Raw genomic sequence first — 15,020 nt, 5'->3', positions numbered from 1 at the left:
GAATGGGGGGGAGGGCAGGGAGGAGGAAGGGGGGGAAGCCCCCTGGTGCAAGTAGGAATCCTTGTGCTGATAGGATGCTAATGTAGAACTGCACTGGCTACAAGCCAACCATTATCAAATAGGAGGATAAATTCCAGTGGCGATCCCACTCATAGGGTGTAGGGTATTTGTTGTGCTTGCCGTGCCTTTCAGGTGACCAAATGAGCATCATTTCTTTCTTTCCCCAAATCTTATCTCCAGTGCTGTGAATTCTGCAGCCTTGCCAGGTGCCCACACTTTCTGAAAACCCCATAACTTCTTCGGATGGGCTTTCATTTAAGCAGGGGAATCCTGGGAGGCTGTCTACCATGCTCTAGACAGCTGCTTATTTTTTAAATATATCATTTTTTCAAAGAAATCATTGTGGAACTGTTTTTAATGGTAAAAGGCTCCCCTTAGAAACAAAATCACTGAGTGCACTGAACTCAGACACGATAACCAGCCTCCAGGGCTTCCCACACCTTCTTCAAGCTGGAGGAAGATGTTTAAACAACTCCTCCCATTGGGCTGTTTCAGATCAGGAAGTGTGGGCAGCTAGGGAGACTGCAAAGCATTGGAGAAATGTTTAATGGAAAGCAGAAGGAGGAAACACACCACTCTCGGTTACCTCACAACACAACAATAATGTAAGCTCAGTGCCAAATAGGAATAGGTGAACATGTTAATTTCAATTTCTTTCGGTTTCTCATTTTTTCCAATCTTCACTTTGCTACATTTCCATGTTAGTCTGCAAGTTGTTGTTGTCAGGGCTGTCTTAAGCATATGCAGCACCGGGGTGCAAAGATCCGCCTGGCGCCCCTCCCCAGGTTGCCCAGTCCCAGGCACGCAGGAGGGCGGAGCCAGCTGGCCGCCTCAGCGTCTCACTGGCTCGGTCACCCCCAAACTCACGGCACAGAGCTATCCACAGCGGAAGAGCCCGCCGTGGCGCTCCAACCGCCGGGTGGGCTCTTCCCCAGACTTAACTCTCGGCCTGACACCCTTGAGAGCCCGGCACCCGGGTACCCCGCACCCCTTGCGCCTATGGGTAAGACGGCCCTGGTTGTTCTTGTTGTTTTAAAAAAGTTCTCATGGTGAAAATTCACCAGAATTTTCACAAGTATTTATTCTAATATATGCATTTTTGCAAAGCAAATTCCCCCAGTATCATACATTGTACTATATAGTTTCCACTAACAGAAACATTTCCAGTTACAGATAGGTAGCCGTGTTGGTCTGCCATAGTCAAAACAAAACAAAATCCTTCCAGTAGCACCTTAAAGACCAACTAAGTTAGTTCTTGGTATGAGCTTTCATGTGCATGCATCTGTATCTGAAGAAGTGTGCATGCACACGAAAGCTCATACCAAGAACTAACTTAGTTGGTCTTTAAGGTGCTACTGGAAGAAACATTTCCCTTAGTGTATGCATTTTTGTGCACAATACTCAGCTGGAGAAATGTGCAGGTTTGGAAGGATGGCTGCATTTCAGTTCCCATTCTCTTTTGAAAAGTGTTAATTAGGCAACTTTACCTTTAAATGTGAACTGAATCAAATTTCTCCTCCATCCAGGAAATAAAGAAAATGGATCGAATGTTTCCTAGTATTGGAGGCGACGTTGTGATGTTGGACTGGAGGATAACTATTGTAGACTTTTATAATTTTATTTGGAGAATATTCCTTGGACTTCTTGAATTGAAAGAATTGAAAGAATTAATGATCCAAGTGATCTCATGTAGAATTAGGCACCAGAGCTAGTATCTTGCCGGTCCCAGTTCAGTTAGTGAGCTGGCTACACCCACCCCTTTGGAGAAGGTATTTTATTTGCTTGCAGGGGAAAAAATGCATTTCATTTTGGATACTTGTGCATGGAAATGTTTGGGTTTCTCTCTCGTCACGCAGCTCTTGGATGGTCCCACAGGGAGGCTGTCTATTCTGCCTAGCTAGGGTGGTTCACGCACCATCTTGTTGCCGTAAACTTGGAGCTGCAAGTGGGTGCTCATTCCCAAGGAGGCTAGAATTCTGTTCAGTGTTATGTTGCAGCAAATGTGCTAGACTAGAGTGAATGGAAGGCACCCTCTCTGCCTCTCAGCTCCACTCCTCCTTGCTGCCAGGGGCTACAATTCAAAACAGATGTTCTGTGTTGACAGGAGACCAAACAACCTTCCTGTGTCCTAGAATGAAAACACATGGATGTGAAATCAGGGTGTTCAGGATGATTAGACTAAGTTGGACGGAAACTAAATTTGCTTGTGAGGGAAGATGAAATGCAAGCACACTGTTGACATCAGTCACATGAGCACAGTTCTCCTCAGGGGAAAACACGCTGTTACTGCAACTGAAGAACAGACACTTTCAAAGTTTTTATACCCATACACAGGTTGATGATATACGGTAATTTCTCATTTTGACTAGGGGACATACTTTGGTTCAACTTTTTTCTCACAGATGGATGAAACCAAACCAAACCAAAAACCCATCAGAGGACACTTTCTAAAATGGCTTAGGGAGTTTTGTGGGGTGGGGAGCATTGTTGCTGTCATTGTTATTCATTTTTTGAATCTTTATTTTAGATCTGATTTATGTGGAAACCATTTAATGTCTATTTTTAAATGTTTTATTTTTTGTCCATGACTACTTTTGTTACGTCTGTAATTATGTGATTTTCCTTTACATGTTGCTAGCCACTTTGAGAGTGGTTTTAACTTTGAAAGGCACCAAACAAATAATATGATTGATTGATACCAGCAAATTCAGGTTGCACAATTAGAGTGTATTTAGTGCTCTTGCAGAACAAACCCATTTCAAAAAAGAGAGGTATTTCCAGGATAAGGGAAGTGACAGGAAAATGCACTGCAAAGTGTGAGGTAACAATTGCTTGTCACAACTTTATACAATATAATCTTCTCACAATCAAATCAGAATTAATGCTCAATAAACAGGTTGCCTCGAAGCCATCATAGGAATATTTTGAGTAGTTTTGAATTTTTAGAAACAAATCTACTTAGTTTAATGACAGCATTTTGAGATGAGTGTCATTGAATCAGCCTTGTACAGTGGTACCTCGGGTTAAGTACTTAATTCGTTCCGGAGGTCCGTTCTTAACCTGAAACTGTTCTTAACCTGAAGCACCACTTTAGCTAATGGGGCCTCCTGCTGCTGCTGTGCTGCCGGAGCACAATTTCTGTTCTCATCCTGAAGCAAAGTTCTTAACCCGAGGTAGTATTTCTGGGTTAGCGGAGTGTGTAACCTGAAGCGTATGTAACCTGAAGCATATGTAACCCAAGGTACCACTGTACATGAGGCTTCAGGCAGATTACCCCCCCCCCCATCAGTTGTATTGAGTGATGTTGGCTTCTATATTATGGTCCCCACATGAAAGCCACTTTATGTCCCAAGGCAGTTATCACATAAGGGACCATTTGTGTCCCGTGGTTCATTGTGCAGAGTGGCCACTTTCTCTTCTTCTTCATTTTAGCAGCTTGCTGTGACATTCAAAATAATTACTAAGTCTCAAGTGGTGCTACACATGAACACATGTGATAGTGGCCATCCTGAGGACTGATTTAATACAGCCTCCACACTTTAAGTGCAAACTGTGCCCAAGAGTTGTTTCAACATGAGTGCTGATAAAGTGCAAAACTGCTGTCAGTCGACAGATGCCTTGTACAACCCACCACTCATAACCCACAGACATATCCTGTCCATCTCTCTATCATATCTATACAGGCATATTCACTTCCTCTTTTTAACCTTCCCCCATCTCCTTCTCAACTGCCAAGAATGAGCCTATCACCACTCCCATGATCGTTAATTGTGGGACCCTCCTAAGGTAGCTGTTATCTCTTACAGGTATTTAGGCTGGGATCCTCCCAAAGTGGTACAGTCAAACCTCGGTTCCTGAACGCCTCTGTTATTGTACGTTTTGGCCCCCAAACGCTGAAAGCCGGAAGTAAATGCTCCAGTTTTCAAATGTTTTTCGGAACCCGAACGTCCAACTTGGCTTCCGCTCAAGTGCAAGAAGCTCTTGCAACCAATCGGAAGCCATGCCTCGATTGTCGAACATTTCAGAAGTCGAACGGTCTTCTGGAATGGATTACATTCAACAACCGAGGTTTGATTGTACACCTGTACACTATCTCTTGTAGATGTTTAGGCTGGCAAGCAGACAAGTTACATGATTTAGCAGAATAAGACTGCTTAGCAAGATAAGGCGAACTGCTGCCTAGGAGAGCGGTGAAGGCCTCATATCAGTGAAGGAGCAATTATGACAGACCACTATGCCTCAATGCACAATATACATTCCGCTGCGTTTCCCATACACCCTTGCAGTAAAAATTTTGTCTGCATCTTAACACAGCACTGAATTGCCATCACCACAAGTGGTAGCGTGTGCAGCCATGGGCATTCAACTCCCCCTTCCCTCCTTAAATGGCTTTAGGATGTCTCACGCATCAGGCAGTTTACCTGAGCAGGTGAGCACTGTGACAGTGTTTCGGAACCACTGTTAACAAAGCAGAATCTAAGCACAGCTCCACATTTTAAGCAGGCACACGCTTACTGCTGGTGTTCCCCACAACAGATGCATACATAAAGTGTTAGTGACAGATACTCTCCCTTAATGCGTCATAGGGCTGTACCTAATCAGGGCTCCCAGACCAGTGTATATGGGTAAAGGAGCAAATGTGCCTGTTTTCCAACACTGCATTTTCGGCAGGAAACCACAGCCTATCTGCAGCAAACACAATTGCTGATAAAGTACCAATCCACTGTTATTTGGTAGATGACTTGTAGAACCCACCAGCCATAAGCCACTAGTGTATCCTGTCCAGCTCACTATCATGCTTGTACAGGCGCACTCACTTCCTCTCTTTTCCTTTCCCCATCTCTTGCTCAACCAACTCTTGCACAAAGCAATCCCAAAGCAGAAGCTGTTGCTTTGGCTGGGGGTTGGGTGGAAACCCTCCACAGTGGCTGCCTGCCAGGAATGATTCCACACTGCTATACTTCTCTGTCAGGAAACCCCCTTGAGCCAAATGTTGCCCTTATTCCTTAGAAATGCCTCTCCTGTCCAACATGGCCAAGGAAATAGGGTAAGGCAGTGGCGTAGCGTGGGGGGTGCAGGGGGGCCCGGCCGCACCGGGCGCAACATCTGGGGGTTAGGGTTAGGAGGCGCAAATCCACGGGTTAGGGGGCACAAATCCATGGGTTAGGGGGCGCAAATTACTTGCCTTGCCCCGGGTGCTGACAACCCACGCTACGCCACTGTGGTAAGGCTACACTGAAAGCAAGTTGGAGGCAGATTAAAGGCAGTCAAAAGGCCATTTCTGATTTAAATGCCCAATGTGTTCAGGGACAGATGTTTTCTAGTGATCACATGGGCACTTCTATATAAAAACGTTACATGTAGACTAACATTACAGTATAATATCATAAATAGGCTCTGTCAGGTTCTGTTCCTGGATTTAGCTCTGGAAAACTTTAACGGGTGATTAAGCATGCTATAATGGAACTCCTTGCGGGCACTGACAATATCATTTTCAAAAATGTATCAATAAGCACACGTTTGAATTTTACCAAATTGCTTCTGCCACTATGCCCCAGTTGAGGCAATAAGAAAACAACATTGTTTCCTACTCAGTCCCCCCCTTTCTCTCTCTCTAATATTATCAAATGTCTTTTTTTAATAAAGGTTTTATTTATACTTTTCAAGTTTATACGTTTCATTAGTTTTACAATCAATTTAACATCTCAAAATTTGACTTCCTTCCCCCTCTTTCTGCGGTTAAATTTATTTTAAAAAATATCTTCTGAATATCCAAATTCATTTAACTTGCTCATTTAATTATCTACTATAAATATATACTCTTATGAAACTGCAGGTTGTTACAATAATCCTGCTAATGTTTTTATCTGTTTAAAATTTATCTGTAAATATTAAATAAAGCATTTTTTATAAAAAGTTTGTTATCTTGATTTCTTACTCTTCCGGTAAGTTTCACCATTTCTGCATATTCCATAAGTTATTGTATCCATTCTTCCTTTACTGGGACTTCTGCTTCTTTCCACTTTGGGACAAGTTTCCTACTCAGTCTCAGCTATTCAGAGAATGCCATCAACAGCCTCAGAAACAATCCTGACATCATAATTAAAGAAGCCAAAAAAGGGGAGGGGCTGTCATCATAAACAAGTTGAACTACATATGAGTGTCTGAGAAATAACTCTCCAGCAGCACGTCTTATAGTCCCCTTGTCCTCATACCCAGATGAGGAATACCAGAAGGACCTACATAACTTGATGGAGGAATATCCTGCAGATGTGCAGGCCGAAGTCTGCATAGATAAGATACATCCCTGGAAACTCAGTGAAGGGTCTTCTATCTGTTACTGAAAGTGCACAAGGCAATCCCAGATGCCCTACAGTTTGGGGCATCAGTACTATCACAGTTGGGGTATCTGGGTATGTAGACTTTATTCTCTGATCAAATGCCATCAATACTCCTAGAGTGAGATCCTAGCCCTACTTGTGAGCTTTGCATAGAGAAATGTTTGACCACTGTGAGAACAAGATGCTGGACTAGATGTGACCAGCTGGGCTCTTCTTAGGTTCTTAGGAAAGCGTATTTGCTGGATGTGCCTCCAGCTACAATCTTATATACAGTGGTACCATGGTAGTCAAATGGCTTGACTTCCAAACAAATCGGCTCCCAAACTCCGCAAACCTGGAAGTTAGTGTTCCGGTTTGCAAATGTTTTTTGGAAGCCAAATGTCTGATGCAGCATCTGTGGCTTCCAACTGAGTGCAGGAGGCTCCTGCAGCCAATAGGAAGCTGTGCCTTGGTTTTTGAACTGTTTTGAGAGTCAAACAGACTCCTGGAATGGATTAAATTCAAGAACCAAGGTATCACTGTACTCTTATGTCACATTGCGATGAGTGGGACTTACTGTTGTGTAACCATGCATATGATTGCACCCGATTCTCTGTTTCCAATATAGAACTTCTACCTCAACACAAGGTGTGAATCTACATGACTTGCCCACTCTAACAGCACTATAATTTTCCATCATTTCAATGAGAAAACATTCTGAACACAATAGCCAGAACACAATAAAACATAAAATTAATAGTGAATACAAGAAAATCAGGAAGCAATTAATGCCAAATGGTTACATTCAGAGCACCCTATGATAGAAATATTCTTCACTGTAGACAAAAGCTTGGCAGGGATCAATATAAAATTGATGTATGAATGGGGGTGGGGAGTAATAAACTTACCTACCTCTCCAGAAAAATGCCCATTTAAGGCAATACGATTAAATTGGGAGATTAGTAGTACTGGTGCCATGCCAGAAAAATGATAGGGTATCTTTCATGCAATCTTTCAGGGTTTTTTTTTAACCCTTTTACTTCTGAAAAATAAATCAGTGCTTCTGGTCAAGGCTTAATTGGCACTGTTAAAGCAATTCTAGCATGCGTATTCACAACATTCTCTACTACCAGCCCAAGTAGTTCTTAATTTACTATAACAATGAAGAGAAAAGTCAGATATATATATATATATGCATAAAAGAAAGGAAGGGCAATTAATGATCCAAGTTTAAAGCGCTGGCACAAAGGCAGCATTACTATAAAGGTTTTTAGTAGGAGAAATCTGGAAAGAGTGAAATTTGAGCAAGAGATCAGTTCATCGTTGTTGCTTAAATTGAATTTCTATTGGACCTTGTGCATGGCCTATATATGTCTGCATTGCAAATGAGATTTGAAGTGGTTTGGCAATGCAATGAAGACCCCTGTCAATGCTGAATTCCCCCAGGCCACATGTAGAGAGGCAGGTCCACTAAAGAGAAGGGAGCATCAGCCTCAGTCTGCCTTCAGTAAGGAAGAGGGGGAACTAGTTGCCCCTGCCTGCAATTGACTTCTGGCTTCACCTGTTTTTGGCCCAAGCAGCCCCAATAGCCAACAGCCACAACTGCATACCGGTGGCGAAGGCTGGCCCATCAAGGCAAATGGGACAGTGCTCCACTAACCAGCGTGCTGCCATCTGCCTCATTGCAGGGCAGATTTGAGGGTAAACCATACACGGAATGAGTCTGCCTCTGCGGCTTGATGCAGGTAGAAACTGTCTCTCATGCCTTGTTATGCTGCCGTTTCTACGGGGATATATGCTAGGCATTTATTACCCCTGCTATGCAAAAATCTCCAAATGAATCCAAACTTCAATCTCTAAAATTCCTTGTAGAGGACAAGAATCCTGAGATCACGTTAAGGGTAGCCAAATTCTGTGCGATTGCCATAAAACTTAAGGAAAAGCTGTACTATCATAATGATTAAGGTTTTAAATGATAATTTTAGGTTATATGTTAGTGACTAATTTTTAATTTATATATTTTTTTTAACTGTTGCTATATCTGTATTGTCCCCGTTATAAAAGATAAAGGTAAAGGGACCCCTGACCATTAGGTCCAGTCGTGGCCGACTCTGGGGTTGTGGCGCTCATCTCGCTTTATTGGCCGAGGGAGCCGGCGTACAGCTTCCGGGTCATGTGGCCAGCATGACTAAGCCGCTTCTGGCGATCCAGAGCAGCGCACGGAAATGGCGTTTACCTTCCCGCCGGAGCGGTACCTATTTATCTACTTGCACTTTGACGTGCTTTCGAACTGCTAGGTTGGCAGGAGCAGGGACCGAGCAACGGGAGTTCACCCCGTCGCAGGGATTCGAACCGTCGACCTTCTGATCAGCAAGTCCTAGGCTCTGTGGTTTAACCCACATTGCCACCCGCGTCCCTGTTATACCTAATTGCAAAGTCAAATGTACCCCCATCATGTTTTATGACTTCCTTGATATTGTATGTGGGCTAGAACTGGTCTGTGACCAAAATAATAAAATTCATTCAGTGCTCCACTAACCAACCTCAGTCTGCCCTTAGCCAGACCCTACTTGCCTGCCTTTTTACTTGCAACCTGTCTGGGGCGGGGGGGCACTACCTGTCCTTTTCTTCCTTCCTAGCACCAGTGTTGGCATTATAGAACTCAGTAGGGGCAAAACTAGAATTGGCACTACCTGTCATTGGCTCTGGCTCAAAATTACTGTTGGGCTACCTGTGTTCTGCCCTACTAGCCTCAATGGGCACCAGGTACCACTGCATAGCTCCTTGTTTCTCTCAATAGGAAGAGATATTGGGTCATACTACTGCTTCTGTTGTTAACAACTGTAGCAGAGCTAATAGTACAGACTTCAATAAAGAGTCACTGGGGGTTTGGGGGCTAAAAAGTGTTTAAAGAGAGGGAATGAATTTTAGCACTTCATTCACAACACCATCCCAATAAATTTTAGACTGCCATGCAATCTTTTGACAAATTGTGGTATGGATTTTTTTTTAATTAAAAAAATATAATTATCAACAGCTTCTAGGAAAGGAAGGAACTTCTGCCATCTTTCCGGTTCAATGAGTGCTCAATTGCCTAGGGCTGCCTGTTCTGCCACTTTCCTCAACTTTTGTCCATTAGTCTCAGAACACTAGAAGAAAGTGGCCAATGATTGCATTAATGGGTCTCTCATTATTTATTAAAACTCGGCACCACCAGTCGTCATTTGACTGAGCTGGGATTGGTACAATTAGGCAGAATTACTCTGGTGAGATGAGACATTTCAATAGATTTTACAGTTCTGTTTCTGGAGGCTCTTGTTACTATTATCTGAGGTCAGGTCATCAACCGCAGATGGAAAAGCACATTTGGAAAAGCAACAGGGAAATTCCTACACGGTTTCTGCCCTCTGCTGGTCAGTGCCAAAGAAAAAACATGGTTGTTCCAATACTGTACATGTATTAGACATATCATAGTGCATTTGTCTACTCCAGCCATCCAGTCATTGACTCCTGAAGGGCAAGGGTTGTAGGAGGAACCCCAGCCAGGTAAAGCAGCTTGTGACGTATGCTCAGGACGACCCAGGATTGAATCTAGGTTATTACCTCAAATTAGGAAAAGTGGTTAGGTCCTTTCAACAATCAGGCATACCTGACCCAACCAGGAGTGCTGCATGGATCAAAAGCCTGGCTCCTGCATGGACCAATAAACCTTTTTGGCCCACTGCTAGCAACCCATGTGACCACCCCTTCCTATTTTACCTGATGGGCTGAGCAGATCTCATTGTCCTCTCCCCTCATCATCCCAGCCTCTCTTCTTCACCAACTGACTGCATCCTACATTCTGCAAGGCTTGCTCCATCACATACCAGGGAACCTGCACTGGATAGAGCATACATTGGATATGGTGGCTGTCCTGTGATGCAGAGGCAGCATATCTCCACTCCTGGCATGATGTAAGTAAAGGATTGCTCAGTAATCTTTTGTTAAAGCACTTGGACTTTACCAACGGTTTTCTGACTGCTGAAGTACACCAGACTTGCTAATGTTGCCCCTGATAGTATTCTCTGCTCTTTCCATGTCTCGGTACCTGTGGGACAGCTCCTCTCAGAAAGACCTACCACAACAAAAACAACACAACGTGACACTGGACTGAAAATATTTTAAAATGTGATTTTGACAAAGGATATCTTAGATAAATATTTTTTATAATACTAATTTGCAATTGTATAAACCGTTGCATTATTACCTTCCTTGTGAATGTAAAGAATCTTACTCTAGAAGCATTCTTAGTGATAAAATGATCATTTTGCATCTCTCAAGACTTTAGGTACATTTGGGCTGGGTGTTCATCAGGATGCGGATGATACCCAGCTCTACCTCTCTTTTAAATCAGAACCAGTGAAGGCGGTGAAGGTCCTGTGTGAGTGTCTGGAGGCGGTTGGAGGATGGATGGCGGCTAACAGATTGAGGTTGAATCCTGACAAGACAGAAGTACTGTTTTTGGGGGACAGGAGGCGGGCAGGTGTGGAGGATTCCCTGGTCCTGAATGGGGTAACTGTGCCCCTGAAGGACCAGGTGCGCAGCCTGGGAGTCATTTTGGACTCACAGCTGTCCATGGAGGCACAGGTCAAATCTGTATCCAGGGCAGCTGTTTACCAGCTCCATCTGGTACGTAGGCTGAGACCCTATCTGCCTGCGGACTGTCTCGCCAGAGTGGTGCATGCTCTGGTTATCTCCTGCTTGGACTACTGCAATGCGCTCTACGTGGGGCTACCTTTGAAGGTGACCCGGAAACTACAACTAATTCAGAATGCAGCAGCTAGACTGGTGACTGGGAGCGGCCGCCGAGACCATATAACACCGGTCTTGAAAGACCTACATTGGCTCCCAGTACGTTTCCGAGCACAATTCAAAGTGTTGGTGCTGACCTTTAAAGCCCTAAACGGCCTCGGTCCAGTATATCTGAAGGAGCGTCTCCTCCCCCATCGTTCTGCCCGGACACTGAGGTCCAGCTCCAAGGGCCTTCTGGTGGTTCCCTCACTGCGAGAGGCCAAGTTACAGGGAACCAGGCAGAGGGCCTTCTCGGTAGTGGCGCCTGCCCTGTGGAACGCCCTCCCATCAGATGTCAAAGCGATAAACAACTACCTGACATTCAGAAGACATCTGAAGGCAGCCCTGTTCAGGGAAGTTTTTAATATGTGACATTTTAGTTTATTTTTCATCTTCGTTGGAAGCCGCCCAGAGTGGCTGGGGAAACCCAGCCAGATGGGCGGGGTACAAATAATAAATTATTATTATTATTATTATTATGAATACTAAACTTTAAAAAAGAAAGAAATGGGGGCGAGGAAAATGGTTGAGCCTTTGACAGATCCAGCATAGTATTCAGTAATGCTGTATACAGTAATACTGTATGCAAAAGTGATGTTGAAAAACAGTTTACAGCTGATGACAATCTGGTCTAAATCCCATTAAGATCAAAGCTAGTTGTGTATGCTTTTCTGCTATGTCATCCTTCTCCAAACCCGGTAAAGCTGCTCAAAATAGAAATTAATGGAGGCTCTGTCAATGTGATTTGAAAATAGATTCATGCTAACCATTAATTCGTTTCTATGACACCCAGTCTAACTGAGTATGTTCTTCTGCCTGTCTCCCACACAGATTCGTAAATCTTTATCCACATGAAAGTAACCTATATTGAAATATGAAGTTATCAGCTCTATTGTCTAAGATTAATACATATCGGACTAATTCAGTGTAATATTTCAGTGTAAACTTTGTAGCCCAATTCACTATACAGCTAAGCTAAACATACTTGCATTTAGCCCCAAAAGGACATTTACATCCAATTTCTACATTGGGTGAAATTTCTATGTTTGGATGGAAATTTCTCATGTATTCCGCTTGGATGTTTCCCCTCCATATGACCAGGTCCGGTAAACAGATGTCACCATTCACCAATCACAGCCACAGACATCAGCTTAAATACATGAGGCTATTATACAAATACTATTTACTACTGAACTAGGCAATTTAACACTGTTATTAAACAGTGTAGGGGCTAAAACAGAATTGGGGAACCTCTGGCCTGGGGGCCAAATTCAGCCTTTCAGGCCTCTCTATCTCAATGCTTCAGCCTGTTTCCCTGCCCCCCATTTCATCCCGGCAAGCTAGGAGCATTGATGGACAAAATCCACCCAGGCAAAAAAGCATTTGATGAGGGCATAGTGGCTCAGGAGGCACAAGGGACCAGGACCTCTCCCATAACACCAGTAGTAGAGACTCCCATTACGGTCCTTGTCAATCCTGCAGTCCCTCCTGTTCCTCCATCTGCAGGCAGGGGGACTAAAATGCACAGCCAACACAAGGCTAGGGGGCATAACAGGAGGTGCAATATGTCCCCATCACTATCACCCTCACCCTCCACCTCTTCCCATTCATCTGCCAGGGGGCAAAAGAAGTGGGTCACACTAAGAAGTGTAAATACAATACCAAGAGCAGACTTGGCCAGAAGCTTAGTCTAGTCTAGAAGTAAAAAAAAGCATGGATAGCTGATGCTAGGTCCACCTTTTCTGAGAGGCTGCAACTTGTGAATCTACTGAAATGATAAAAGGTACCCTGGCAACTGTGTCCACCTGGGCATGCAGGGAAAGCATTGGGTTGAAGAGTATCCCCAAGCGGTATGCCACTCTTTTAGGGAGTGTACAGACCCATGGAGGGTAAGATTAATATCCTTTTCTAGATCACCAGAATTTAGGGCTGCCAATGTAAAACAGAACAAGGCTTCTGTACCTTGAATAGTTCTGTACAAGAGGGACTTTCAGCAGCTCTGAGCTTGCATGGCAAGCTACACCTGCTATAATTATTTACACAACTACTAGAGGTGCAAGAGCCCTGCCCTCTTTTGCTTCTGCTCTTGCTACCAGAATGACTGATTAACAATATCTCCACCTTAGGTTTTAGCTTATTTACTCCCATCCCCTCCTGAACACCAGATGCCAATTCATCTCTTGCACTGAGCTGCTTAGTAAGGACTGATCAATTTGTCAATTACAATCTCTGTTTCTATTTTTTCAGATCCTAAGTCAGTTTGCCACATCTCAGAATTACTGTATTTTCTGATATTTTTACAGTCCTCCTGAAAATTCTTCAGCATTTTAGTCCAGGTTTCTCCTAATATACACATTTTGTATATATGCAATTTTGCCTTTTGCAAGCATTTTCCCCATATATAATGCTCTTTTTTGTATGTTATTTTGCTTATGCAGTTTATGTAATTTCCCCCCTACGTACACAATTTCATATGCATTTTCGGATAGGAGAACTGCAGCACAAAATGTGAAGAAGTGGCAATTAGAAAGAATAATAAGAAATTCAAATAATTGGAATGCTTTAAATCTTTTAAAATCCTGTAAGTTGGTGGTAATCACCACATCTTGTGACAATGAATTCTAGAAATTAATTTGGTATTGTGTGAAGTACTTCCTTCTGTATTCTGAGGAAGACCATCTGGGAGCCTGATGCAACTGAACTCTCTCTCTCCTCAACCTGGGCTATCTACTACCACATGCCCTGTGGAAAGGATCCTGGTAAAGTATTATATTCCAAAATTATTGTTGTGGTTTTATTAAAGTATCTCTGTTACTTGCATGCCATCTTAGAAGGGTTTGTATCCTCAAAGATGGGGGGGGGGGGAATACATATATACACACATATAGTGTGCCCTTAACTACTGCTAATCAGTTTCATTAGATTATCCCTGGTTCTGGTATTACGGGAGATTTTATTCACCATCTCCACACTTCACATAATTTCCTAAATCTCCCTCATACCCACTCCCACTCCCCCCCCCCTAAACAACCCCCTACTTAGTGTACTGGCCATTCCTCCTAGCAAAATTGCTCTAACTCCCTTATCATTTTTTTCCAGCTGTTTTTTGAGATGGAGCAACCAGAACTGTACATGTGCTTGCACCATAGATTTACATAAGAGCATTATGATACTGGCAGAAATAGCTTTTTCTAGGTAAACTGTTCCTTTTGTCTTTTCACAGATTATCATGATTGAGATAATCACTGGGCAGAACATGACTCTCAAGCTATCCATCTGCTAGGAAATTTTCCTATGCAAATCTCATTGAAATGAACCAAATCTTGTAAGAAATTATTGTCACTATGGTAGAACTCTTCCACACCTCCCACTAATTTCAGTGCAGCTTGTGTATTGAGACTGAGCTCAATGAGACTTGCTCCTGGATGTTATTAACACTTTCGGGGCTTGCTCCTGAGTATACACAGATAGAAGACATTTAAGATGAAATGAACTTTAATAGACAGCGAGTTTTAATACAACAAATACATTATGTGCAGAGTTTTAATACAACAAATACAATGTATTTTTTAATCAATAAAAAAGGCTCAATAAAAAAGGCTTTATTCACCTGTTTTTGCTTCTTTTTCTGCTTTAAAACCTCTACTAAAGAGAGAACCCACTAACCTGAATTAGAACTAGGACATGAAATTAAAGCTGAATAAACATGAATTCTGTTTGAACACTTTTTGGATGTTGTTATAAATTATTTTAATTAATTTGATACAAATCATCTGAAATCCTTAAAAAGCTAAGTAGAAAGGGGAGAAT

The 15,020-nt window shown here is 42.9% G+C and overlaps 1 protein-coding gene across 1 annotated transcript in view; it reads left to right on the top strand.

The window, feature by feature from the left end:
* Positions 1-5,857, top strand: part of KCNC4 (potassium voltage-gated channel subfamily C member 4) — a 53,899-nt gene extending 48,042 nt beyond the window's left edge. The window contains exon 4 of the mRNA XM_028733840.2: positions 1,587-5,857. Within this exon, the coding sequence (XP_028589673.2) occupies positions 1,587-1,618 (32 nt within the window). The 3' untranslated portion in view covers positions 1,619-5,857. The remainder of the gene's footprint in view (positions 1-1,586) is intronic.
* The last annotated feature ends 9,163 nt before the right edge of the window (positions 5,858-15,020 follow it).

This window comes from Podarcis muralis, chromosome 5 (assembly GCF_964188315.1).
Source record: "Podarcis muralis chromosome 5, rPodMur119.hap1.1, whole genome shotgun sequence".
In the NCBI taxonomy this organism is placed as follows: domain Eukaryota; kingdom Metazoa; phylum Chordata; class Lepidosauria; order Squamata; family Lacertidae; genus Podarcis; species Podarcis muralis.
Note: the sequence above shows the minus strand (reverse complement) of the source record. Positions and strands in the feature narration are given on the sequence as shown.